The sequence below is a fragment of the Silurus meridionalis genome, chromosome 6 (genome assembly GCF_014805685.1).
Source record: "Silurus meridionalis isolate SWU-2019-XX chromosome 6, ASM1480568v1, whole genome shotgun sequence".
NCBI classification, from domain to species: Eukaryota; Metazoa; Chordata; class Actinopteri; order Siluriformes; family Siluridae; genus Silurus; species Silurus meridionalis.
In genome coordinates this window covers 32,435,963-32,461,035 of record NC_060889.1, presented here as the reverse complement: position 1 = coordinate 32,461,035, position 25,073 = coordinate 32,435,963, and the positions used below count along the sequence as shown (strand labels likewise).

The window sequence follows — 25,073 nt, the reverse complement described above, 5'->3', positions numbered from 1 at the left end:
TCTATTGCCCATCCACTACTAATCCACTGTCCATCCACTACTAATCCACTGTCCATCACTACTAATCTATTGTCCATCACTACTAATCCACTGTCCATCCACTACTAATCTATTGTCCATCCACTGCTAATCCACTGTCTATCCACTACTAATCTATTGTCCATCCACTACTAATCCACTGTCCATCCACTACTAATCCACTGTCCATCACATCCAATCCACTGTCCATCCACTACTAATCTATTGTCCATCCACTACTAAATCCACTGTCCATCCACCACTAATCCACTGTCCATCACTACTAATCCACTGTCCATCCACTACTAATCTATTGTCCATCCACTACTAATCTATTGTCCATCCACTACTAATTCACTGTCCATCCACCACTAATCCACTGTCCATCCACTAATCCACTGTCCATCACTACTAATCTATTGTCCATCCACTACTAATCTATTGTCCATCCTACTAATCCACTGTCCATCCACTACTAATCCACTGTCCATCACTACTAATCTATTGTCCATCCACTACTAATCCACTGTCCATCCACTACTAATCCAATGTCCATCACTACTAATCTATTGTCCATCACTACTAATCCACTGCCCATCACTACTAATCTATTGTCCATCACTACTAAGCCACTGTCCATCACTACTAATCTATTGTTTATCACTACTAAGCCACTGTCCATCCACTACTAATCCACTGTCCATCACGTCCAATCCACTGTCCATCCACTACTAATCTATTGTCCATCCACTACTAATCCACTGTCCATCACGTCTAATCCAATGTCCATCCACTACTAATCAATTGTCCATCCACTACTAATCCACTGTCCATCCACCACTAATCCACTGTCCATCCACTACTAATCCACTGTCCATCACTACTAATCCACTGTCCATCCACTACTAATCTATTGTCCATCCACTACTAATCTATTGTCCATCCACTACTAATCCACTGTCCATCCACCACTAATCCACTGTCCATCCACTACTAATCCACTGTCCATCACTACTAATCTATTGTCCATCACTACTAATCCACTGTCCATCCACTACTAATCTATTGTCCATCACTACCAATCCACTGTCCATCCACTACTAATCTATTGTCCATCCACTACTAATCCACTGTCCATCCACTACTAATCCACTGTCCATCACTACTAATCTATTGTCCATCCACTACTAATCCACTGTCCATCCACTACTAATCCAATGTCCATCACTACTAATCTATTGTCCATCACTACTAATCCACTGCCCATCACTACTAATCTATTGTCCATCACTACTAAGCCACTGTCCATCACTACTAATCTATTGTTTATCACTACTAAGCCACTGTCCATCCACTACTAATCCACTGTCCATCACGTCCAATCCACTGTCCATCCACTACTAATCTATTGTCCATCCACTACTAATCCACTGTCCATCCACCACTAATCCACTGTCCATCCACTACTAATCCACTGTCCATCACTACTAATCCACTGTCCATCCACTACTAATCTATTGTCCATCCACTGCTAATCCACTGTCCATCCACTACTAATCTATTGTCCATCCACTACTAATCCACTGTCCATCCACTACTAATCTATTGCCCATCCACTACTAATCCACTGTCCATCACTACTAATCCACTGTCCATCACTACTAATCTATTGTCCATCTACTACTAAGCCACTGTCCATCCACTACTAATCCACTGTCCATCCACTACTAATCTATTGTCCATCCACTACTAATCCACTGTCCATCCACTACTAATCCAATGTCTATCACTACTAATCTATTGTCCATCACTACTAATCCACTGCCCATCACTACTAATCTATTGTCCATCACTACTAATCCACTGTCCATCACTACTAATCTATTGTCCATCACTACTAAGCCACTGTCCATCCACTACTAATCTATTGTCCATCCACTGCTAATCCACTGTCCATCCACTACTAATCTATTGTCCATCCACTACTAATCCACTGTCCATCACGTCCAATCCACTGTCCATCACTACTAATCTATTGTCCATCCACTACTAATCCACTGTCCATCCACCACTAATCCACTGTCCATCCACTACTAATCCACTGTCCATCACTACTAATCCACTGTCCATCACTACTAATCTATTGTCCATCACTGCTAATCCACTGTCCATCCACTACTAATCTATTGTCCATCCACTACTAATCCACTGTCCATCCACTACTAATCTATTGCCCATCCACTACTAATCCACTGTCCATCACTACTAATCCACTGTCCATCACTACTAATCTATTGTCCATCTACTACTAATCCACTGTCCATCCTACTAATCCACTGTCCATCCACTACTAATCTATTGTCCATCCACTACTAATCCACTGTCCATCCACCACTAATCCACTGTCCATCCACTACTAATCTGTCCATCACTACTAATCCACTGTCCATCCACTACTAATCTATTGTCCATCCACTACTAATCTATTGTCCATCCACTACTAATTCACTGTCCATCCATCACTAATCCACTGTCCATCCACTACTAATCCACTGTCCATCACTACTAATCTATTGTCCATCACTACTAATCCACTGTCCATCCACTACTAATCTATTGTCCATCACTACCAATCCACTGTCCATCCTACTAATCTATTGTCCATCCACTACTAATCCACTGTCCATCCACTAATCCACTGTCCATCACTACTAATCTATTGTCCATCCACTACTAATCCACTGTCCATCCACTACTAATCTATTGTCCATCCACTACTAATCCACTGTCCATCCACCACTAATCCACTGTCCATCCACTACTAATCCACTGTCCATCACTACTAATCCACTGTCCATCCACTACTAATCTATTGTCCATCCACTACTAATCTATTGTCCATCCACTAATCCACTGTCCATCCACCACTAATCCACTGTCCATCCACTACTAATCCACTGTCCATCACTACTAATCCACTGTCCATCACTACTAAGCCACTGTCCATCCACTACTAATCTATTGTCCATCCACTGCTAATCCACTGTCCATCCACTACTAATCTATTGTCCATCACTACTAATCCACTGTCCATCCACTACTAATCCACTGTCCATCACTAATCCACTGTCCATCCACTACTAATCTATTGTCCATCCACTACTAATCCACTGTCCATCACCACTAATCCACTGTCCATCCACTACTAATCCACTGTCCATCCACTACTAATCCACTGTCCATCACTACTAATCTATTGTCCATCCACTACTAATCCACTGTCCATTCACTACTAATCCACTGTCCATCCACTACTAATCCACTGTCCATCCACCACTAATCCACTGTCCATCCACTACTAATCCACTGTCCATCACTACTAATCCACTGTCCATCACTACTAAGCCACTGTCCATCCACTACTAATCTATTGTCCATCCACTACTAATCCACTGTCCATCCACCACTAATCCACTGTCCATCCACTACTAATCCACTGTCCATCACTAATCCACTGTCCATCACTACTAAGCCACTGTCCATCCACTACTAATCTATTGTCCATCCACTGCTAATCCACTGTCCATCCACTACTAATCTATTGTCCATCCACTACTAATCCACTGTCCATCCACTACTAATCCACTGTCCATCACTACTAATCCACTGTCCATCCACTACTAATCTATTGTCCATCCACTACTAAATCCACTGTCCATCCACCACTAATCCACTGTCCATCCACTACTAATCCACTGTCCATCCACTACTAATCCACTGTCCATCACTACTAATCTATTGCCCATCCACTACTAATCCACTGTCCATCCACTACTAATCCACTGTCCATCACTACTAATCCACTGTCCATCACTACTAATCTATTGTTCATCCACTACTAATCCACTGTCCATCACTACTAATCTATTGTCCATCCACTACTAATCCACTATCTAGCCACTGTCCACCCACTATCTGTCATCTCGATTAATAACGGGTAATAAGAGGTAATCATGAGTAATCTCAGGTAATAGCAGGTAATTAAAGGTCATTAGTTTTAACTAGTGTCTTCTTCTTCTTCTTTTGGCTGCTCCCATTAGGGGTCGCCACAGCGGATCATCCGTCTCCATACCCCCCTGTCCTCCACATCTGCCTCTTTCACACCAACTACCTGTATGTCTTCCCTCACCACATCCATAAACATCCTCCTTGTTCTTCTTTTTTTCCTCCTTCCTGGTGGAATGCTTTCTCAGCATTCTCCTACTGATATACCCCATGTCCCTCCTCTGCACATGTCCAAAACATCTCAATCACACCTCCCTCACCTTGTCTCCAAAACGTCCTACATGCGCTGTCCCGCTAATAAACTCATTTCAAATCCTGTCCATCATCGTCACTCCCAACGAACATCTCAATGCCACTGTCTCTAATCCATACAACATCTCAGGTCTCACCACAGTCCTATAAACGTTCCCTTTCACTCTCACAGATACTCTTCTATCACAAATCACTCCTGCTATCACTCTTCTCCACCCACTCCACCCTGCCTGCACCCTTTTCTTCACTTCTTTAACACACTGTCCATTACTTTGCACTGTTGACCCCAGGTACCTGAACTCCTCCACCTTCTCCAGCTCTTCTCCCTGTAACCACACCCCTCCACTGCCCTCCCTCTCATTCACACACATGTACTCTGTCTTACTCCTACTGACTTTCATTCCCCTTCTCTCCAGCGTGTACCTCCACCTCTCCAGGCTCTTCTTCACCTGCTCCCTACTCTCACCACAAATCACAATATCATCCGCAAACATCATAGTCCACGGAGACTTCTGTCTGACCTCGTCCTTCAACCTGTCCATCACCACTGCAAACAGGAAAGGGCTCAGAGCCGATCCTTGATGCAGTCCAACCTCCACCTTCAACCAGTCTGTGGTTCCTACTGCCCACTTCACTGCTGTTACACTGTTCTCATACATGTCCTGCACCACCCTCACATACTTCTCTGACACACCAGACTTCCTCATACAATACCACAACTCCTCTTTCCACCCTGTACTGTGCTTTTTCTAAATCCACAAATACCCAATGCAATTCCTTCTGTCATTCTCTATACTTCTCCATCAGTATTCTCAAAGCAAATAATGCGTCTGTGTTGCTCTTCTTCAGCATGAAACCATACTGTTGCTCACAGATGGTCACCTCTTCTCTCAGCCTGGCTTCCACTACTCTTTCCCATAACTTCATGGTGTGACTGATCAACTTTATTCCCCTGTAGTTACTGCAGGTCTGCACATCTCCCTTATTCTTAAAGATCAGTACCAGCACACTCCTTCTCCATTCCTCAGGCATCTTCTCACCTTCCAAAATCCTGTTAAACAATCTGGTTAAAACTCCACTGCATCTCTCCTAAACATCTCCATGTTTATACAAAGAAATTAAAACACAAAAACAATTATAGATAAAATATTAAAACTAGAGAAAACAAACAAATATTTCCAATTATTTATATTATTTTGATTTCTATAAGTTTTATTCTTGACCCATTGGCACCGAAGAGGACCGGAAGTGACGCGAGAGTCCCTGACGTGGCCGGAAGCGGCGCCATCTTGAAGGAAACGCCTTGGAGTTGAAGAGGAAACAAACTCAGTGTAAGTGCTGAAGTCTTTATAACTTTATAAGTGTGTGTTTAATCCCCGTGTGAGAGAGAGCGCGTGATTATAATATATATAACTAAACTTCTGTCAGTGTTTACGAGGGAAACTCATCTTATGAGCTCTTTTTATTTGCTTATTTTACGAGTTAAAGCGTAACAAAGAGAGAAATCAGCGGCTAGCCTAGCTCACGGTACTTGCTGCCTTACTTTTTCTCGCACCCGTATTCAGAAGAAAACCGCGGGTAGCCCCGCCTCTTTCACTGTTATTGGATGTGTGCGCGCGCGGTAGCGGCTGATTATACAATCAGCGCAGGAGGGCACATCGCTGACCAATTACAGAGCAGGGGGTGGGGCTATCCGAATACGGGTGTGGAAAGAATAAAGCACAGCCGAGGAAGTGAGTGTGAGATCATGGTGTTTGATCAGTGATCTATTTATCTGGTTTTGAAGATTGGGCTTTTACTGCGATTGAAGAAGAATTATGGGTGATCAGGTTGTGATTGGATCATTGTCCAGTTTCTGGATTGAGTTCTGGTCAGACACTTCAAACTGGTTCAGGGTTAGGGTCTACCCTCAGATGTACCCATCAGACAAAACCCTCAGGTAAACCCCCCCACAGACGAAACCCCTCAGGTGTGCCTATTAGGCGAAACTCCTCAGGTGTGCCCCCCCAGGCGAAACTCCTCAGGTGCACCCATCAGGCAAAACCCCTAAGATGCGCTCTCAGGGCTCAGAAGCCGGGTGTCTGTCACCTTTCCGTTTCTGCCATAATGAAAGCACGGATTGTGTGTGTGTTTCAGCTCAGAAGATATTCACGCTACGTGTCCAGGATGGGCAATCTTTTTGCTAACCTTTTTAAAGCCTTTGGTAAAAAGGAGATGAGAATTTTGATGGTGGGACTCGACGCTGCCGGAAAAACCACCATCCTGTACAAGCTGAAGCTCGGAGAAATCGTCACCACTATTCCGACCATCGGTAAGATCCCTGCACACCTCATTCTATCAGATCTTCTCTCGAGATGTTCCTGCTGATCGTGTCAGGGTGTGATTTCAGGCTTTAATGTTGAAACTGTGGAGTATAAGAACATCAGCTTCACGGTGTGGGACGTGGGTGGGCAGGACAAGATCCGGCCCCTGTGGCGTCACTACTTTCAGAACACACAAGGTAAAGGAACATCTACACATGGAGCAGCGTGAACTTTCACATCAGTAATGGGTGAGGTAACGAGTGTGTGTGTGTAGGTCTGATCTTCGTAGTGGACAGTAACGACAGAGAGCGAGTGAATGAGGCCAGAGAGGAGTTGATGAGGATGCTGGCTGAAGACGAGCTCAGAGAAGCCGTGCTGCTCGTCTTCGCCAACAAACAGGTGACCTCACTTCCTGTTACTCCCAGATTACACGCCCACAAACCCCTCCCCTTCTAGAACTCGGCACGTTTCTGTATATTAATAGTGCTCACACGTGTTTTGTCTGCAGGACCTGCCGAACGCTATGAACGCTGCAGAGATCACGGATAAGCTGGGTCTTCACTCTCTGCGCCACAGGAACTGGTACATCCAGGCCACGTGTGCGACGAGTGGAGACGGTCTGTACGAGGGACTCGACTGGCTCTCAAATCAACTCAAAAACCACAAATAATCCTCAACTCCTCCTGTTTCTCCTCCTACACTGTAGCGCTCTCATCTCCATTCGGTTTTTGTTTTTTATTATTACGATTGTTATGATAATGTTTGTATTTGATGCGGAACGTCCCGGAAGCTGCCGTGCTCCTCTCAGAGAGGTGAAGGTTCACGTCGGAGCCGCACCTCCTCCCCGCCGAACGGAATCGCAGCATCAGGAAAAAAAGCTGATACGCCGGCGGGATGTAACCTATAACCTAAACAATTAGCACTGTTAGCATCATCTGCTAGCTAGCATTATCCCGCCAGGAAACTCGGACATTTCGCACGTGATTATCGGCACATGCCTACACGTTTTTATATATATATATATAAAGATTTATACTCTTTCCTGTTTAATTTTTGATCATCTTTATTTAATCATCGTGGGTGAAATCCATCTTTTCTTTTCCGCTTTACTGTAAATGACTTACAGACTACATTGAGCTCAAGACGACACACGCCAACGCACACGTACGTACGAACACACACTACCTGCTGATGGGCGTCAGGTTAACATCAGCAGGCTTCCAGGAAGCACGTGTGATCTCGCCGTCACGCCGTCAGCGGCAGCTTTACTTCCCTCTCTGACGATGCCCTTTAAATCCGCACTTCCTCCATGTTGGATTTGTTTGTACTGACACTTTTTTAGTGGTATTGTGTTTCGATCTCACAATACGAATCCCCAGGGCGGGTTAAGGGCCGGGCTTCACTCAAGGGCCTAGCAGTGGCAGCTTTGGGTTTCTGATCTGAAGGTCATGAGTTCAAATCCCACCACTTTAACCCATGAGGTCCCCACTTTTCACCACACCTGAAAAGGTTGTGTTTCCAGGTCTCTCTTTATGGCAAGCGTTTAAACGTGAGCCAGTGGAGACGCACCAAGAACTCGCTCCACGTTCGGCTCTCCATCGTCTGATACGAAAGCGTTCGGTGTGACCGTGATTTAGATCTTTGCGTTTGAGGCGTTAGAAACAATCTGTGGTTTTGTGAGGACCGGATCGGCTGAGGTTTGTGTTCTGTTCCTGTTTATCAGCAGGGTGTGAGAACACGGCCGAATCTTCAGCACAGCCATTTTATTTAAAAGCTCTGAGTTTTTTTAATTATGTGACAGAAACCTTTAAAGGTGTTTAATACGCTCAGTGAGGCTTCCCAGAACCTAGCGCTCTGTGTGCCACGCCCATCAGCTGCTCCGAGCTCTGCTCTACCTCTACACGAGCAGGTGTGAAGGTCGAGCGTGGCGTTAGCACCCTGAACAGTAGATCCTTAGACAATGTGACACGGTACAGCAATATATCAGACACGCAGCAGCAGCACTGTAGAGGAGAAGAGTTCTTGCTGTCGGTGTTCCTCAGTGCCTTCTGAACTCCATGCCCTTCTGATGGGACTGCGTTTTTGTTTAGTTTTGGCTGGCATGGGGAGCGAACGTCGCGGGTCACGTATCGTCTGGTCGGTGACGGCGCATGCCTGCAGGGGACTAAAGTATTCGTGAAAAACTTGTGTAAATGTTTGAGTTTATTATGCAGATTTGTTTTGCCTTTCATTTGGACAGAAAAGCAATGGAATGAAATAAAAATGAAAATCGTTCCTGTTTTCTTCCTGCTTTTGGAGTTTGATGTGTGTGTGTGTGTGGTGAAGAACCAGTTTCCTAGCCTCTGACATGCCAAAGGTTTTCTCCACCACCTCCTCGGTTCTTCTCATTCCTTAGACTCCTAACATCCTTGTTCCCTACCATCTCAGCGTTCCTGACGTTCTCCTTTTGCACTTAAACATCCTACATAGCTTCAGAAGGTGGAACGAGATTTGTGCGTGTGTGGAATCAGTCTTCTGGAATCTTCTGATTGGAGGGTTTTTGAGGTCATGTTAGAACTTTAGAATAACCAAAGGACACATCACTCTGCTGCCTGGTGTGACCGCTGATCTTCAGCCCTGCTGCAGAAACGACTTGTCACCTATGAGGAGAAGTGAAGATCTGAGATGCTCTAGTTGGCTTCAGATGTTAAACAGAGCAACCAATCACAGTTTAATTTAAAAAAAACAAACTCAGTTTATTAATGTGGGGTTTAACTGTGTGTGTGTGTGTGTGTGTGTGTGTGTGTGCATGCCTCGCAGAAGTGTCTTCTCTGAAAAAGATAAAAATCAACACAATACAAATTGTGCACAAAAGAATAAAACACACACACACACACACACTGTATCTTAAGGAAGTGTGTAATAATCTCAATCCGTCGTCTCATCAGTCGTCTGAGTCGGTGTCATGGCGATGGCGGGGTGGGGGGTCCCGGCCTCTAGGGGAGGGGCTTCGATGCCTGACCTTTGAACCTGGGTCTGAACGCCTGTGTCGAGCCTCGTGTCCTCGCTGAGAACCACGTGATGGGCTGGAGGTACGCCGGTGGTCTCCGTAGTGCTGCTTACGCCTTTACACACACACATGCAGGGTTACGAGTGCTGATATCAAAAGTGAAATCCTGACATAGTAACGTGTGTGTATCATTAACAGATGTTCAGTCTTCCACAAGTTTCCTCTGATCCCTGCGGTCTGTGTGTGTGTTAGTCTGTCTGTGTATGTTATTCTCTGTGTGTGTGCCCATTAGTGTGTTTGTGTTAGTCTGTCTGTGTATGTTATTCTCTGTGTGTTTGTGTGTGTGTGTGTGTGTGTGTGTGTTAGTCTGTCTGTATGTTATTCTCTGTGTGTGTGTTTGTGTGTGCATGTTAGTGTGTGTGTGTTAGTCTGTCTGTGTATGTTATTCTCTGTGTGTGTGTATTTTATTGTGTGTGTGTGCTTTAGTGTGCGTGTGTTTGTGTGTGTGTGTTAGTCTGTGTGTGTGTGTGTGTGTGTGTGTGTTGTATTACCTTTTATGCTCGGTGTCTGAGTCCGAGTCTTTCTGTGCCTCTTCTTCTCTTTCTTCTTCTTCTTCTCCTTTTTGCTTTTCTTCTCCTTTTTGCTTTTCTTGTGGCTCTCATCTCTGTCGCTGTGTGAATATAGAATGATATTTTAACAACAAATAAAGATGCACAGCCTGCAAATGTTTTAGCTCGGCATCTGAATCTTGCTACGCACACGTGTGAAGTTTAGAACTTTAAAAGGTTAACGAGAGAGACGGACACACACACACACACACACACACACTAACACACACTAACACAGCTAACAATGCTCTAGCGCCCCCTACTGCAGAGTCAGAATCAGACAATCAAAAAGTGAAGGAACAACCAGTCACCAGAGTGGGAATCAAATCCAGAGTCAGAATCAGTTTTAGAGTCAGAATAAATATCAGAGTCAAATATTATAATTCATAATCAAGAATCAGAATCGGAGTTCAATTCAGTTTGATTAGCAAAATTATTTTTTTCAGCCTTCTGCTGCTTGGAACAGTGAATAAATGTTGCTAAACAAATAGAATTGAATTGAACTCTGATTCTGATTCCGTAAGAGTCCTCACTAGATCTAGATAAGATGATCCCTGTTTTAATGAGTCCTGATGTGCTGATATTTTCTAGATCTAGTGAGGACTCTTGCTGCTGCATTCTGGACTAACTGGAGCTTATTTCTGCACTTACTCCAACACCCAGACAGTAAAGCGTTACAGGGAAATCAGAGTCAGAAAGGAAATTTGAGCCAAAAGCAGTCTGTTTTTGAGTCAGAATGAGAATGAAATAGAAATAAAGAAAGCAGAATCGAGTCAGTGAGTGGGTTTAGAGTCCGAGTCAGCTGGAATATCTGAATACAGGTGGTCCTCGAGTTACGGTTTTTCGAATTTTTCGATCTTACAATGACAGTATACTCCCCCATACTGATCTTCATTCTTTCTCCAGGGTAGACCAGGTCATGTCTCCACTTACCAGGTTTTCATTGTAACTCATCTCCAGAGTAAGTTTGTAATACACTCCCCTGCAGGTGAAATCCTGTACTGCAGCTACACAGGATACTATTACACGTGAAAGTGACATTATAATAATGTACTCTAAAGTGAAACCTTTTCCTCTCTGCTTCTTCTCTCTGTGCCTCCTCAGGTTTCTCAGCTGATGCTGCTTCAGCTGCGGCCACTTTATGATGCTGAAAATGGATAAAAATCTAATGTCAGGAGGAGCGAGCCGACTCTAAAATAAACTTCTCCTTACCGAGAGAGAGGGAGAGAGAGTGTGTGTGTGTGTGTGTGTGGTACGTACAGTAAACACAGGGAGTCCCATCTTCACCGCCTCCTTCTCCTGCTTGGAGAAAATCATCCTCCGACCTCCACCACTGAAACACACACACACACACACACACACACACACACACATCACACTCAAGCTTCTCGACACAAACGTAAGTCACCTCTCCTCATAAGAAACACTGGTACCTGGAGCTTCCAAGCCCTGAGACTCGGTCCACATCTCGTTCTTCTCCGTCTCCTTCTCTCCTGCACGCGTCCACCAGATCCTACACACACACACACACACACACACACAGGATTTGTAACACACGAAACTGATGAGATGCTGATGCAGCAGTTAGTGTAGCAGTTTACACACACACACACACACACACACACACACACACACCTCTTTGGTCAGACCAGCCGGACGCTTCTGTACCGTTTTATGACCTCTGTAAAAAAACAGGAGGAAAATGACATTATAAGGAGGACACGGAGGAAAGCAGACAGAAGATGGACAGAATAAATAATTACACAGACGTATACAAATACATGTAGAGATGTATTAACTGTAACAATAAACACTGTGGATGGAGGGATAGATAAGATACACAGAGTAATGGAGGGATGGATAGATATACACATCTATTAAACATATTTGTGAACACTGGATGGATGGATGGATGGATGAATAATTAGAAGGATGGATATACAGATATATTGACCGTAATGAACACTGGATGGATGGATGGATGGATGTTATATTATAGTTCACATCAGTGGACAATCAGATAAATAGGACACTGATGAAACTTATAGTATGGACCATCATAGTACTGTGTTCAGAAAGAGTGAATGATGGAGTGATAGACAGAGTGAATGATGGATGGAGTGATTTACAGAGTGATAGACAGAGTGAATGATGGAGCGATGGAGAGATGGACAGAGGGATGTAACTCACAGTGCCACCATCATGGCGTTGTGCTCTGCCTCTCTGACAGCTCGGAGCTCCTGCTCTCTGTCCTTCTCCCCTGAGCTCTGTTTATCTTTACTAAACCACGTCAGGTCTTTCCCCTTCTGCCAACGTCCTACTGGAGCCATCAGAGAGTTCCCTACACACACACACACACACACACACACACACACACACACACACACACACATTCTGCATGTCAATCATAACACTCATCTATCTATCAACTTCAACTTCTCCCCCTTTCCTTAAACATGGACTCATCAGTAGATCACACTGGAGTCTGTTATAGAAACCATCATTCATCTCCGCCTTGTGACCGAGCAGAGGGCAGAAATCTCCAGCACTGTGTTGGGGTGTGGGGGCAGATACAGGGGGTGTGGGGGCACATACAGGGGCAGATACAGGGAGAGTGGGGGCACACACAAGGGCAGATACAGGGGAGTGGGGGCAGATACAGGGGAGTGGGGGCAGATACAGGGGAGTGGGGGCACATACACGGGAGTGGGGGCACATACACGGGAGTGGGGGCACATACACGGGAGTGGGGGCAGATACACGGGAGTGGGGGCAGATACACGGGAGTGGGGGCACATACACGGGAGTGGGGGCACATACACGGGAGTGGGGGCACATACACGGGAGTGGGGGCAGATACACGGGGAGTGAGGGGCAGATACACGGGAGTGGGGGCAGATACACGGGAGTGGGGGCACATACAGGGCACATACAGGAGGAGGGTGAAAGGTGCTGAGGGCAGATAAACTCGGGAAGGCCTGGAGAGCTGATATTGCGCAGACAGTGCGCAGAGGTGAAGCGCACAGCCCCCGGGCCAAACTCACTGTATAGGGGCTGCACTGGGATTTATCAACATCAGGAAAAGGGGGGATTTTCAACAATAATATATATATATATATATATAAAATTATACTTTTTTTGAGTGGAAATTACAGCACATGGAATAAGAGAGAAGTGTGAAGAAGAATCAGGTAAGTTCAGAAAGACACAGAGGGAGGCAACGCGTTTGCGCAGCAGAAAGAGTTCAGCTGAAATTACGTGTATTTAAATCAGCTGAAAATGACTGAGTGATGATTAAATACTAACCATTAAGAATAAACACGGCGTGTGTGTGTGTGTGTGTGTGTTTACCCAGATAATTCTCTCTGTGTTTATCCACTTTCACATCGTCCCAGTTGAACTGGTCCTGTCCTCCTCTCACTCCTCCTGACCTCGAAGACCCGAACATCCTCTCCGCCTTTTCTCCTCAACTCACGGTTTATTTCTCAGTTATAAAATCCGACACACTCTTTATTTCTCCTTCAAATGCTCCACATTTTTCACACGTGTATCGACCAGGCAGTTCCCCTTCCGGCTCGGCTGTTCCTGTAGTGGCCGCTAGAGGGCCTAATCCACGCAATAAAGTTGATTTTTAGATAAAAAAGTATTAGTGGTTGTGATGTTTGAAAGGACCGTTATGGAGTTCGAGTGATGTGTTGTTTTACACGAGGTTTTACCAAAAACATCAGTCAAAATAACCGAGGCTACATAATTATATACCGTGTACAGAACGTAGTCGCGATTCGAGTCTGCGCGCAGGCTGCGCGACGTTGACGCGCTCGAACAGGATCGCCGCTTTCGGGGCAAATCGGCTTCGTGTGTGACGTCACGGGCGTGTGCGCGATGCTGCTCCGAGTTCCGGGTGTGTTCCTCAGGATCCTAGGAGGATCTGCAGTTCCTTCTGGAGCTCGTGTTTCTCCCCGATGTACCTGAGGTTGTTCTCCAGACTCTCCTCAGGTGAGCGGTTCGGTTTTACTGCGGAATAGAGAGAGATAGAGAGAGATAGAGAGAGGTGATGGTGATGCTACATCCGGGGATCTTCTAAAGGGCTCCAGCGCGCATCACATGGATCTGATGGAAGTGTGGGAGCTGCAGCAGAGAGGAACCTCAAACCTTCACAATGAGCTGCTTTTCTCCTCACACATTCCAACAGTCCTTCTCTTTCTGTCTCACATTCCCATTTCCTGTTCATTTCTGTCTCACATTCCCATTTCCTGTTTATTTCTGTCTCACATTCCCATTTCCTGTTTATTTCTGTCTCACATTCCCATTTCCTGTTTATTTCTGTCTCACATTCCCATTTCCTGTTTATTTTGTCTCACATTCCCATTTCCTGTTTATTTTGTCTCACATTCCCATTTCCTGTTTATTTCTGTCTCACATTCCCATTTCCTGTTTATTTCTCTCACATTCCCATTTCCTGTTTATTTCTGTCTCACATTCCCATTTCCTGTTTATTTTGTCTCACATTCCCATTTCCTGTTTATTTCTCTCACATTCCCATTTCCTGTTTATTTCTGTCTCACATTCCCATTTCCTGTTTATTTTGTCTCACATTCCCATTTCCTGTTTATTTCTGTCTCACATTCCCATTTCCTGTTTATTTCTGTCTCACATTCCCATTTCCTGTTTATTTCTGTCTCACATTCCCATTTCCTGTTTATTTCTGTCTCACATTCCCATTTCCTGTTTATTTCTGTCTCACATTCCCATTTCCTGTTTATTTTTGTCTCACATTCCTATTTCCTGTTTATTTCTTGGAGAAGGATCTCGGCTCTGTTCTGGTGTAAATGGTGATGTTGGTAGAAGATCTCAGCCCACCCACTGAATGATCTCTATTAGAGAGTGTGAGGAGAAGTTCACTCCAGACCCGTCCTCATGACTCTCATCTGATTTCACTCTGATACAGATGATGAGCTGCACATGGAACTTATTATTTCTGTCTCTACATCTGTACTTCGTCTCTCCTCTCTTTCTCTACTCTACTTTATCTCTGCCGTCTGTCCCTGTCCTCTGACTCTGCAGATTATAGAGGGTTTATAATGGTGTTATAATAGTTTTATAATAGGATTATATCAGATTTAAAGTGGGGTTATAAATGGTTTATAATGTGGTTATAAAGGGTTTATAGTGGGGTTACAGAGGGTTTATAATGATGTTATAGAGTGTTTATAATGGTGTCATAGAGGGTTCATAATGGGGTTTTAGCAGTTTTAAGGTGGGGTTATAGAGGGTTTATAATGTGGTTATAAAGGGTTTATAGTGGGGTTACAGAGGGTTTATAATGATGTTATAGTGTTTATAATGGTGTTATAGAGGGTTCATAATGGGGTTTTAGCAGTTTTAAGGTGGGGTTATAGAGGGTTTATAATGCCGTTATAAAGGGTTTATAGTGGGGTTACAGAGGGTTTATAATGATGTTATAGTGTTTATAATGTGTTATAGAGGGTTCATAATGGGGTTTTAGCAGTTTTAAGGTGGGGTTATAGAGGGTTTATAATGCTGTTATAAAGGGTTTATAGTGGGGTTACAGAGGGTTTATAATGATGTTATAGTGTTTATAATGGTGTTATAGAGGGTTCATAATGGGGTTTTAGCAGTTTTAAGGTGGGGTTATAGAGGGTTTATAATGCGGTTATAGCAGGTTTATGGTGGGGATATAGAGGGTTTATAAAGGTGTTATAGAGGGTTTATAAAGGTGTTATAGAGGGTTTATAATGGAGTTAAAGCAGGTTTATGGTGGGGATATAGAGGGTTTATAATGGAGTTAAAGCAGGTTTATGGTGGGGTTATAGAGGGTTTATAAAGGTGTTATAGAGGGTTTATAATGGGGTTATAGCAGGTTTATGGTGGGGATATAGATGGTTTATAAAGGTGTTATAGAGGGTTTATAATGGAGTTAAAGCAGGTTTATGGTGGGGATATAGAGGGTTTATAAAGTTGTTATAAAGGGTTTATAATGGGGTTATAGCAGGTTTATAAAGGTGGTTTAGAGGGTTTATAAAGGTGTTATAGAGGGTTTATAATGGAGTTAAAGCAGGTTTATGGTGGGGTTATAGAGGGTTTGTAATGGGGTTGTAGCAGGTTTATGGTGGGGATATAGAGGGTTTATAAAGTTGTTATAGAGGGTTTATAATGGGTTATAGCAGGTTTATGGTGGAGATATAGAGGGTTTATAAAGGTGTTATAGAGGGTTTATAATAGGGTTAAAGCAGGTTTATGGTGGGGATATAGAGGGTTTATAAAGTTGTTATAAAGGGTTTATAATGGGGTTGTAGCAGGTTTATGGTGGGGATATAGAGGGTTTATAAAGGTGTTATTAAGGGTTTATAATGCGGTTATAGCAGGTTTAAGGTGGGGTTATAGAGGGTTTATAAACGTGTTATAGAGGGGTTATAATGGAGTTATAGCAGGTTTATGGTGGGGATATAGAGGTTTATAAAGGTGTTATAGAGGGTTTATAATGGAGTTAAAGCAGGTTTATGGTGGGGATATAGAGGGTTTATAAAGTTGTTATAGAGGGTTTATAATGGGTTATAGCAGGTTTATGGTGGGGATATAGAGGGTTTATAAAGTTGTTATAGAGGGGTTATAATGGAGTTATAGCAGGTTTATGGTGGGGATATAGAGGGTTTATAAAGGTGTTATAGCAGGTTTATGGTGGGGATATAGAGGGTTTATAAAGTTGTTATAGAGGGTTTTGTAATGAAGTTATAGCAGGTTTATGGTGGGAATATAGTAGTGTTATAGCAGCAGGAGGTCAGTAGAGTTAAGGTGTGATGGAGCTCCTGAGTCTGACACGGATCAGGAGCAGGGTGTGGAGGTAAACACTGAGTCAAGAGCTGCCGTCAGTGCCAACTGTTACACACACACACACACACACACACACACACACACACACACACACACACACATCACTTATTCACAAATCACATATACACATACCATACACACTCACACAAAGGCAAATTTATACAACCACAGAGTAGTGTACACATTAAGACACGGTGAAAATGAGACGCAGTAAATAAGACAAAGTAAGACTGAGACACAGTGAATGAGACACAGTAAATAAGACACAGTGAGAGTGACACACAGTGAATGAGACACAGTAAATAAGACAGTGAGAGTGAGACACAGTAAATGAGACACAGTAAATAAGACACAGTGAGAGTGAGACACAGTGAATGAGACACAGTAAATAAGATGGAGTGAGACACAGTAAATGAGACACAAGTAAATAAGACAGTAAGAGTTAGGCACAGTGAATGAGACACAGTGAGAGTGAGACACAGTGAATGCGACACAGTAAATAAGACAGTAAGAGTTAGGCACAGTGAATGAGACACAGTGAGAGTGAGACACAGCGAATGAGACACAGTAAATAAGACACAGTGAGAGTGAGACACAGTGAATGAGACACAGTAAATAAGAAAGTGAGAGTGAGATACAGTAAATGAGACACAGTAAATAAGACACAGTGAGAGAGAGACACAGTAAATAAGATACAGTGAGAGTGAGACACAGTGAGAGTAAGACACAGTTAATGAGACACAGTGAGAGTGAGACACAGTGAGAGTAAGACACAGTTAATGAGACACAGTGAGAGTGAGGCACAGTAAGAGTGAGACTCAGTGAATGTGAGACACAGTAATTAAAACACAGTGGGAGTGAGACACAGTTAAAAAGACAGTAAATGTGAGACACAGTTAATAAAACACAGGGAGAGTGAGACACAGTAAATAAGGCACAGTGAGAGTGAGACACAGTTAATAAGACAGTAAATGTGAGACAGTTAATAAGACATAGGGACAGTGAGACACAGTAAATAAGACACAGTGAGAGTGAGATGCAGTGAATGAGACACAGTAAATAAGACACAGTGAGTGAGACACAGTTAATAAGACACAGTGAATGTGAGACACAGTTATTAAGACACAGGTAATAAGCCCAGGGAGAGTAAGACACGGTGAGAGAGAGATGCAGTGAATGTGAGACACAGTGAGAGTGAGACACAGTTAATAAGACACAGTGAGACTGAGACATAGTGAGACTGAGACACAGTGAGACTGAGACGCAGTGAATGATACACAGTAATTAAAACACAGTGAATGATACACAGTCCCAGGTTTCACATTCTTGGAGGTGGAATGAAGCAGTGGCCAAACTGGTTCACGTTCTGCTGTTATTTATACTCCTTTGTTGTAAAGAGGGATGATGGGTGGGGCTGTGTGAGAGGGTCTGTCTGTCTGTCTGTCTGTCTAAACTGAAAACTTGAGCTTTCTTCAGGAAATACAGTTCTTTTTATCTCTTTTCCCCCTGCACCTCTCTGTTTTATCCCTCTTTCCTCTTGTTCCCTCCTCTTTATCTCACTCCTTTTATATCTTCCTTACTACTACTGCCACACACACACACACACACACACACACACACACACACACACACACATATAAAGACAGCTGTGGCAGTGTAGTTTTGTTTTCACTGTGGTACAGTCTCAGGGAGGTGAGTCTGATCCTTCAGATTTTACACTGTGTGTGTGTTTATTTTGTATTTGCACAAGACTCTTGCGTGTCTCCCTTTACATACTATTTAGTTTAGTTTGTATATATTTTTTATTTTTACTATCTGCTTGTATTTATTTGTGTTGTGTGCTCCTCCTCTTCTTCGTCTTATTGTTGCTGTTAAGTTTTCAAAAATATAATAAAAAAAAGGATAAAATGAATAAAAAATATTTTTGCAACATGACAACTTTAAAGAAAAATACAGGGGAATTCTTTTAAATATTCAACATTAACGCTGAGGAATTAAAACTGTGTAAGGACACGTCTAGAATTCTGTGATAAAGAAGAAATATGTTTTATATTTATATTGTGCAAAGTAGCTCCATTTAGCTTTGACTCGCGACATTCTCTCAAAGGATTCATCACTAACTAACATCTTTCCAGATGTGTTCTTTCATAGTTTGGATGTCAGGAACAATAAAAACAAAGAAAGACCACTGAAGGAGAAGGTGTGTCCAAATGTTTGGCTGATACTGTATATATTAGTCATATTTAGGAAAGGGGGCACAAACTTTTGCCTTCATATAATATTGATTATTTATTTATTTGTATATGAGCAAAGATTTTGGATGTTTTTTGTGTTCTTACTGGTGTGTGTGTGTGTGTGTGTGTGTGTGTGTGTGTGTGTGTAATTATCCTCCTGAGTAGAGCCTCAGGTGACGGCTTGCTTATTAACGAGTGTTAACGAGTTCAGGTGAAGCGTGTTAACAAGGTCGAGGAGAGGCACACACTCCTGCTGTCATTATTAATTACACAACAATCTGTGTGTGTGTGTGTGTGTGTGTGTGTGTGTGTGTGTGTGTGTGTGTGTGTGTAGTGATGGCAGGGCCGAGGCCAGTGGTGTTCAGTGGGCCCTCGGGTGCTGGGAAAAGCACACTACTCAAAAAGCTGCTGGGAGAATTTGACGGCGTCTTCGGCTTCAGCGTGTCTCGTAAGACACACACACACACACACACACACACACACACACACACACATATACACACACCTACAATGAAACAAACTCACACACACTTAAATAAACCCACACACAAATTCAATCACTCAACCAAATATACACACATGCATTAAATGAAACACACACACACACACACACATACACTCATCAGCTGTGTCATTTCATTGCTAGTCATTTGTTCTTTTTAGAAAGCTAAGCTATTGTTTGGGTTTAATCTTGAAATCCAGGTTTTGTGTGTGTGTGTGTGTGTGTGTGTGTGTGTGTGTGTGTGTGTGTGTGTGTGTGATGGTGATGATGATGTTTATTAGTGTTTTTACTTTTCCTTCAGATACAACACGGAAACCTCGTCCTGGAGAGCAGAATGGAAAAGGTATCTCCACACACACACACACACACACACACACACACACACACACACACACACACAGTGTGTAACAGGGTGTGTAATGTTGTATGTTCAGATTATCATTACGTGAAAAGGGAGGACATGCAGGCGGGAATTGCTAACGGAGATTTTATCGAGAGTGCAGAGTTCTCAGGGAACATGTATGGAACCAGGTGAGTGTGTGTGTGTGTGTGTGTGTGTGTGTGTGTGTGTGTGTGGCTGAAACAAGCGTGTCATCTGTATTTGCAGTGTAATTTAAGGGTTTTTTGATTAATTTATGAACACACACATTTTTTGAGGTAAATGTTGATGTTCTGGATAGTTCCATGTAGGGGCTGAAATGATTCCTCGAGTAATCCGATTACAAAAATGTGTTTAGTCCAATTAGCTACACACAGAGCACTGTGTTTCCCCATGGACCATTATTACTGACGCACCACCCGCTAAACACTGGAGCGCTCTGAACATGTAACACAGAAGAATGCAGAATGCAAAAATGAAGAAAACACAGAGGGGAAGATTCAGACCAAAGTAAACGCCAGAAAGTTCCCAAAGTTTGGCATCATTTCAAACTAAAACCTGAAGAGAACACTGTACAGTGCAGTTCCCGTTTTTAAAGTCATTTGAACTGGTATTTTTATGTTTATTTCTATACAGTGTGATGAAAAAGTCCCTCTGCAGTGGCGTGTAGAGTCAGGCAGGTAGTGGAGCACGTTTATAAAGATGGAGATAAATAAACAGATTTCATTAGATTTTAAGCAGCTTTTCCAGAGAAATGAAAACCACATCACCATACTGTGAGATTGAATAACTAAATACATGAGTGAGAATAATACAGAGTTTCATTAACAAATAGTTTCCCGTATTTTTCTCTACACTCCACTGCAGAGGGACTTTTTAAACGCACTGTATTTGCATTTTGTGTAATACGCAACTAAATGCACTAAATGGGTTCAGTTTTCACAGTTATTCTTGTGTGAAATTACAGCAATAAAAATATAAATTTTTATTAAAGGAAACAAATCACAAGTCCATTTTAAGAGACCTGTTTTATTTTCTTACAGTGAGGGAAAAAATGATTTGATCCCCTGCTGATTTTGAACGTTTGTCAATGACAAAGAAAAGTCTATCAGTCTATCAGTCTAAAATAATAGTGGGTTTATGTGAACAGTGAGAGACAGAATAACAACAGAAATATCCAGAAAAACACATTAAAAAAAAGTTATAAATTGATTTGCATTTTAATAAGTGAAATAAGTATTTGATCCCCTATCAATCAGAAGCAATCAATCAATCAGACTCTAAACTCTCCACCATGGCCAAGACTGAAGAGCTGTCCCAGAGTGTCAGGGACAACATTGTAGACCTACACAAGGCTGGAATGGGCTGCAAGACCATCGCCAAGCAGCTCGGTGAGAAGGTGACAACAGTCGGTGCGATTATTTGCCAATGGAAGAAACACAAACTAACTCTCAATCTCCCTCAGTCTGGGCTTCATGCAAGATCCCACCTCGTGGAGTTTCAATGATCATTAGAATGGTGAGGATTCAGCCCAGAACTACACAGGAGGATCTTTGTAATGATCAGAAGGAATCTGGGACCATAGTCACCAAGAGAACAATTGGTAACACACTACACCGTGAAGGACTAAAATCCTGCAGCACCAGCAAGGTTCCCCTGCTCAAGAAAGCACATGTACAGGCCGGTCTGAAGTTTGCTGATTAACATCTGCAAGATTCATAAGAGAACTTCTGGACAGGACAACTGCACCGCATCAACAACTGCACCGCATCAAAGGACAATGGACAGGGCCATGTACTGTCAAATCTTGGGGGAGATCCTCCTTCCCTCAGCCAAGGCATTGAAAATGGATGGTGGATGAGTATTCCAGCATGACAATGACCCAAAACACACGGCCAATGCAACAAAGGAGTGGCTCAAGAAGAAGCACATTAAGGTCCTGAAGTGGCCAAGCCAGACCTTAATCCCATAGAAAACCTGTGGAGGAAGCTAAAGGTTCGAGTTGCCGAACAAAAGCCTCGAGACCTTAATGACTTGGAGAGGATCTGCAAAGAGGAGTGGACAAAATCTCTCGAAATGTGTGCAAATCTGGCCAACTAGAAGAAACTTCTGACCTCTGTGATTGCCAACAAGGGTTTTTCATGTTTTGCCAAGGGGTCAAATCCTTATTTTACTCATTAAAATGCTCGAATTTAAATTAACTTTTTCGAAATGCATTTTTCTGAATTTTCTTCACTATTCAAACAAACCTAGCATTGTGCTTAATAAAGAAAAAGTATTTACCAGATTACTTAATTAATCGATGGAATAATTGTTAGAATACTCCATTACTAAAACAAGTGATAGCAGCAGCCCTAGTTGTGTTACTGTGTTAGAAGTGTGATGCTAAGTGTATTTATAATGTAATTACAGTGTTTTCTGAGGTAAACTTTGGTGTTTTGGATGAATTTGTCTAATTTCCATGGTTACTGTGTTAGCAGTTTGATGCTACATGTATGTACTGTGTAAATACAGTGTTTTCTGAGGTAAACTTTGACATTTTAGATTACTCTGTGTCTTTTCTATGGTTACATTGTTGGCAGTTTGATGCTAAGTGTACTTACAGTGTAATTACAGAGTGTTCTGAAGTAAACTTTTTATGTTTCAGATGGTGCCGTGTCGTTTCCATGGTTACCGTGTTAGCAGTTTGATGCTAGGTGTATTTATTGTGTAATTAGTGTTTCCTAAATTACACTTAAAATTTTCAGCTGGTTCCATCACATTTACGTGTTTTTTTCTTTTCATACGGAACATTTTTGAGTTAAATGTTGACATTCTGGATAGTTTGCAGTGTTCTTACAGCTGAAACTAATTTGACTGTGTGTGTGTGTGTGTGTGTTTCCTACAGTAAAGCTGCAGTTCAGGCCGTTCAAGCCCAAAATCTGATTTGCATTTTGGACATCGACATGCAGGGTGTGAAGAGCATCAAGAAAACCAACTTAAACCCCATCTACATCTCCATCCAACCTCCATCCATGGATGTGCTGGTATACACACACACACACACACACACACACACACACACACACACACACACACACACATTCAAACGCACACACACAAACTAATGTGTATGTGTTTGTGTGTTAGGAGAAGAGGTTAAGGGCAAGAAAGACAGAGACGGAGGAGAGTTTACAGAAGAGGCTCCAGGCTGCACTCATAGAAGTGGAGTTCAGTATGTGGTTTTCACACACACACACACACACACACACACACACACACACACACACACATACACACAATGCAAAATGTGTTCTCCATATGTTGTGTATAGTTGTGCATGTTGTGCGTTGCAGGTAAAGAGGCGGGTCAGTTTGACGTGGTGATCGTTAACGATAATCTGGACGAAGCGTATGAGAAACTAAAAGCTGCTCTGCTCCAGGTCACTTTCACTTCCTGCTTTCACTCCTGAACTCTGATTGGTCAATCTGAGACCTGATGGTTACTATAGTAACAGCTGGTTTACGGGGTGTCCTTTTGTCTCTGTTTTTATAACAGGAAATAGAAAATGTCAAGAACAGCAGTAAAGCCTGAAGGTGCAGCATCTGAGGACCAGAGCTCAGAGAGGCAACATTCCCCACACACACACACACACACACACACACACACACACTCCACACACACTCCTCTCCCTCACAAGCAGCTGAGGAACGTTCTCACAGATTCAGCAGGGAAACTTTATTTTAATAAACATCTTTTTTTTTATTAATTGATGGCCAATAATTAAGTGGCGGGGCAAACTTTTCATCACTGCATAGCATTGTGGGTAACACACACCGGAAACACCAGTGTATTGAGCGCCCTCTGCTGTCTGAGAGGGGAATTACAGTGAGGCAGAGATGACTCCGTTCCCTCCTGAGTTCACCTTCCAATAACAAAAAAGGTGGGCGGGGTCACCTGCTCACTGTTACAGGTGTGGTTGGTGGGGGGCGGAGTTATATTAGAATACCGAATCAAATATGTTTACAGGCCAAGGAACACTTTAAAACTGTAAAAGGTGCAGAGCAATACAGACCTCACATTATATCATCATCAATCCTGATACTACTAATAATAAAAACATCATATCCATTCAATCAATTAAATCATGTCCCCAAATTTTCTTTTATAAAAAAATATTCAATCACTATGTCGCCCATCACTATTAGCTTTTTTATGTTTTTCGGTTTACTTGGAATATATGAAGTTGACAAACATTTAAAAAACAAACATTTCTAAATTATTTTTCTTTGTTTTGCATTTTTTTTATTAAATTTACTGTATATAGGATTTGAAAATTTCTTACCAAAAATAGTTTGTCTGAAAACTTTTACATTTTTGATTATTATTGTTATAATTATTTCCCCTGGTTTTGTTGGTTAATGGCGTGTAACTCCACATTCTGTTTATTTACTATAACTGTTAACAATATGGCGTCATGAACAGGAACAACTTGGTGCTTGGGGTTTGTTTTTTTGTTTCTCGGACAGACTTGCAGTATAAAATCTACCCCATGATGACGTTATAACAGTTGCAGTCACTGACCAATTAGAAGTGTTTTGTTTAGTTTTTCTCCAGTGCTCACACTCGCTGGAATCACACACTTTTGTGATTGTGTGAATCTGGTGTTTAACCTAACTTCCTGAACAGCACATTACCCATAATCACTGTGGTCAACTACCAGATCTTACTGTTCTATCATTCCTTATTGATTTTTGATTCATCACTCATACACACACACACACACACACACATCTTTCGTTCAACACTTGTTTTTTTTATTTTATTTTTTAAATACATTTTTAAATGAACCTTCAGGTCTAATAAAAATGAATGTGTGTGAAATTCCGAGT

General features: G+C 42.5%; 3 protein-coding genes across 3 annotated transcripts; 2 read left to right on the top strand and 1 right to left on the bottom strand.

The window, feature by feature from the left end:
• Positions 1-5,511: 5,511 nt before the first annotated feature.
• On the top strand, positions 5,512-8,912 carry arf1 (ADP-ribosylation factor 1). Its single transcript, XM_046851331.1, has 5 exons — positions 5,512-5,666; positions 6,472-6,646; positions 6,725-6,835; positions 6,913-7,037; positions 7,147-8,912. Exons 2-5 carry the CDS (start codon positions 6,502-6,504, stop codon positions 7,306-7,308), a joined length of 543 nt encoding a protein of 180 aa, XP_046707287.1. The 5' UTR covers positions 5,512-5,666; positions 6,472-6,501; the 3' UTR covers positions 7,309-8,912.
• A 440-nt stretch (positions 8,913-9,352) lies between these two features.
• On the bottom strand, positions 9,353-13,834 carry c6h1orf35 (chromosome 6 C1orf35 homolog). Its single transcript, XM_046851317.1, has 8 exons — positions 13,587-13,834; positions 12,426-12,576; positions 11,871-11,916; positions 11,669-11,748; positions 11,496-11,568; positions 11,303-11,382; positions 10,179-10,297; positions 9,353-9,742 (listed from the first exon to the last, which is right to left on the bottom strand). The coding sequence occupies exons 1-8, from the start codon at positions 13,681-13,683 to the stop codon at positions 9,546-9,548; spliced, it is 843 nt and encodes a 280-aa protein (XP_046707273.1). The 5' UTR covers positions 13,684-13,834; the 3' UTR covers positions 9,353-9,545.
• A 226-nt stretch (positions 13,835-14,060) lies between these two features.
• Positions 14,061-23,950, top strand: guk1a (guanylate kinase 1a). The gene is made up of 8 exons (XM_046851328.1): positions 14,061-14,231; positions 19,656-19,769; positions 20,125-20,166; positions 20,258-20,354; positions 23,090-23,228; positions 23,332-23,416; positions 23,538-23,623; positions 23,740-23,950. The coding sequence occupies exons 1-8, from the start codon at positions 14,198-14,200 to the stop codon at positions 23,773-23,775; spliced, it is 633 nt and encodes a 210-aa protein (XP_046707284.1). The 5' UTR covers positions 14,061-14,197; the 3' UTR covers positions 23,776-23,950.
• Positions 23,951-25,073: the final 1,123 nt, after the last annotated feature.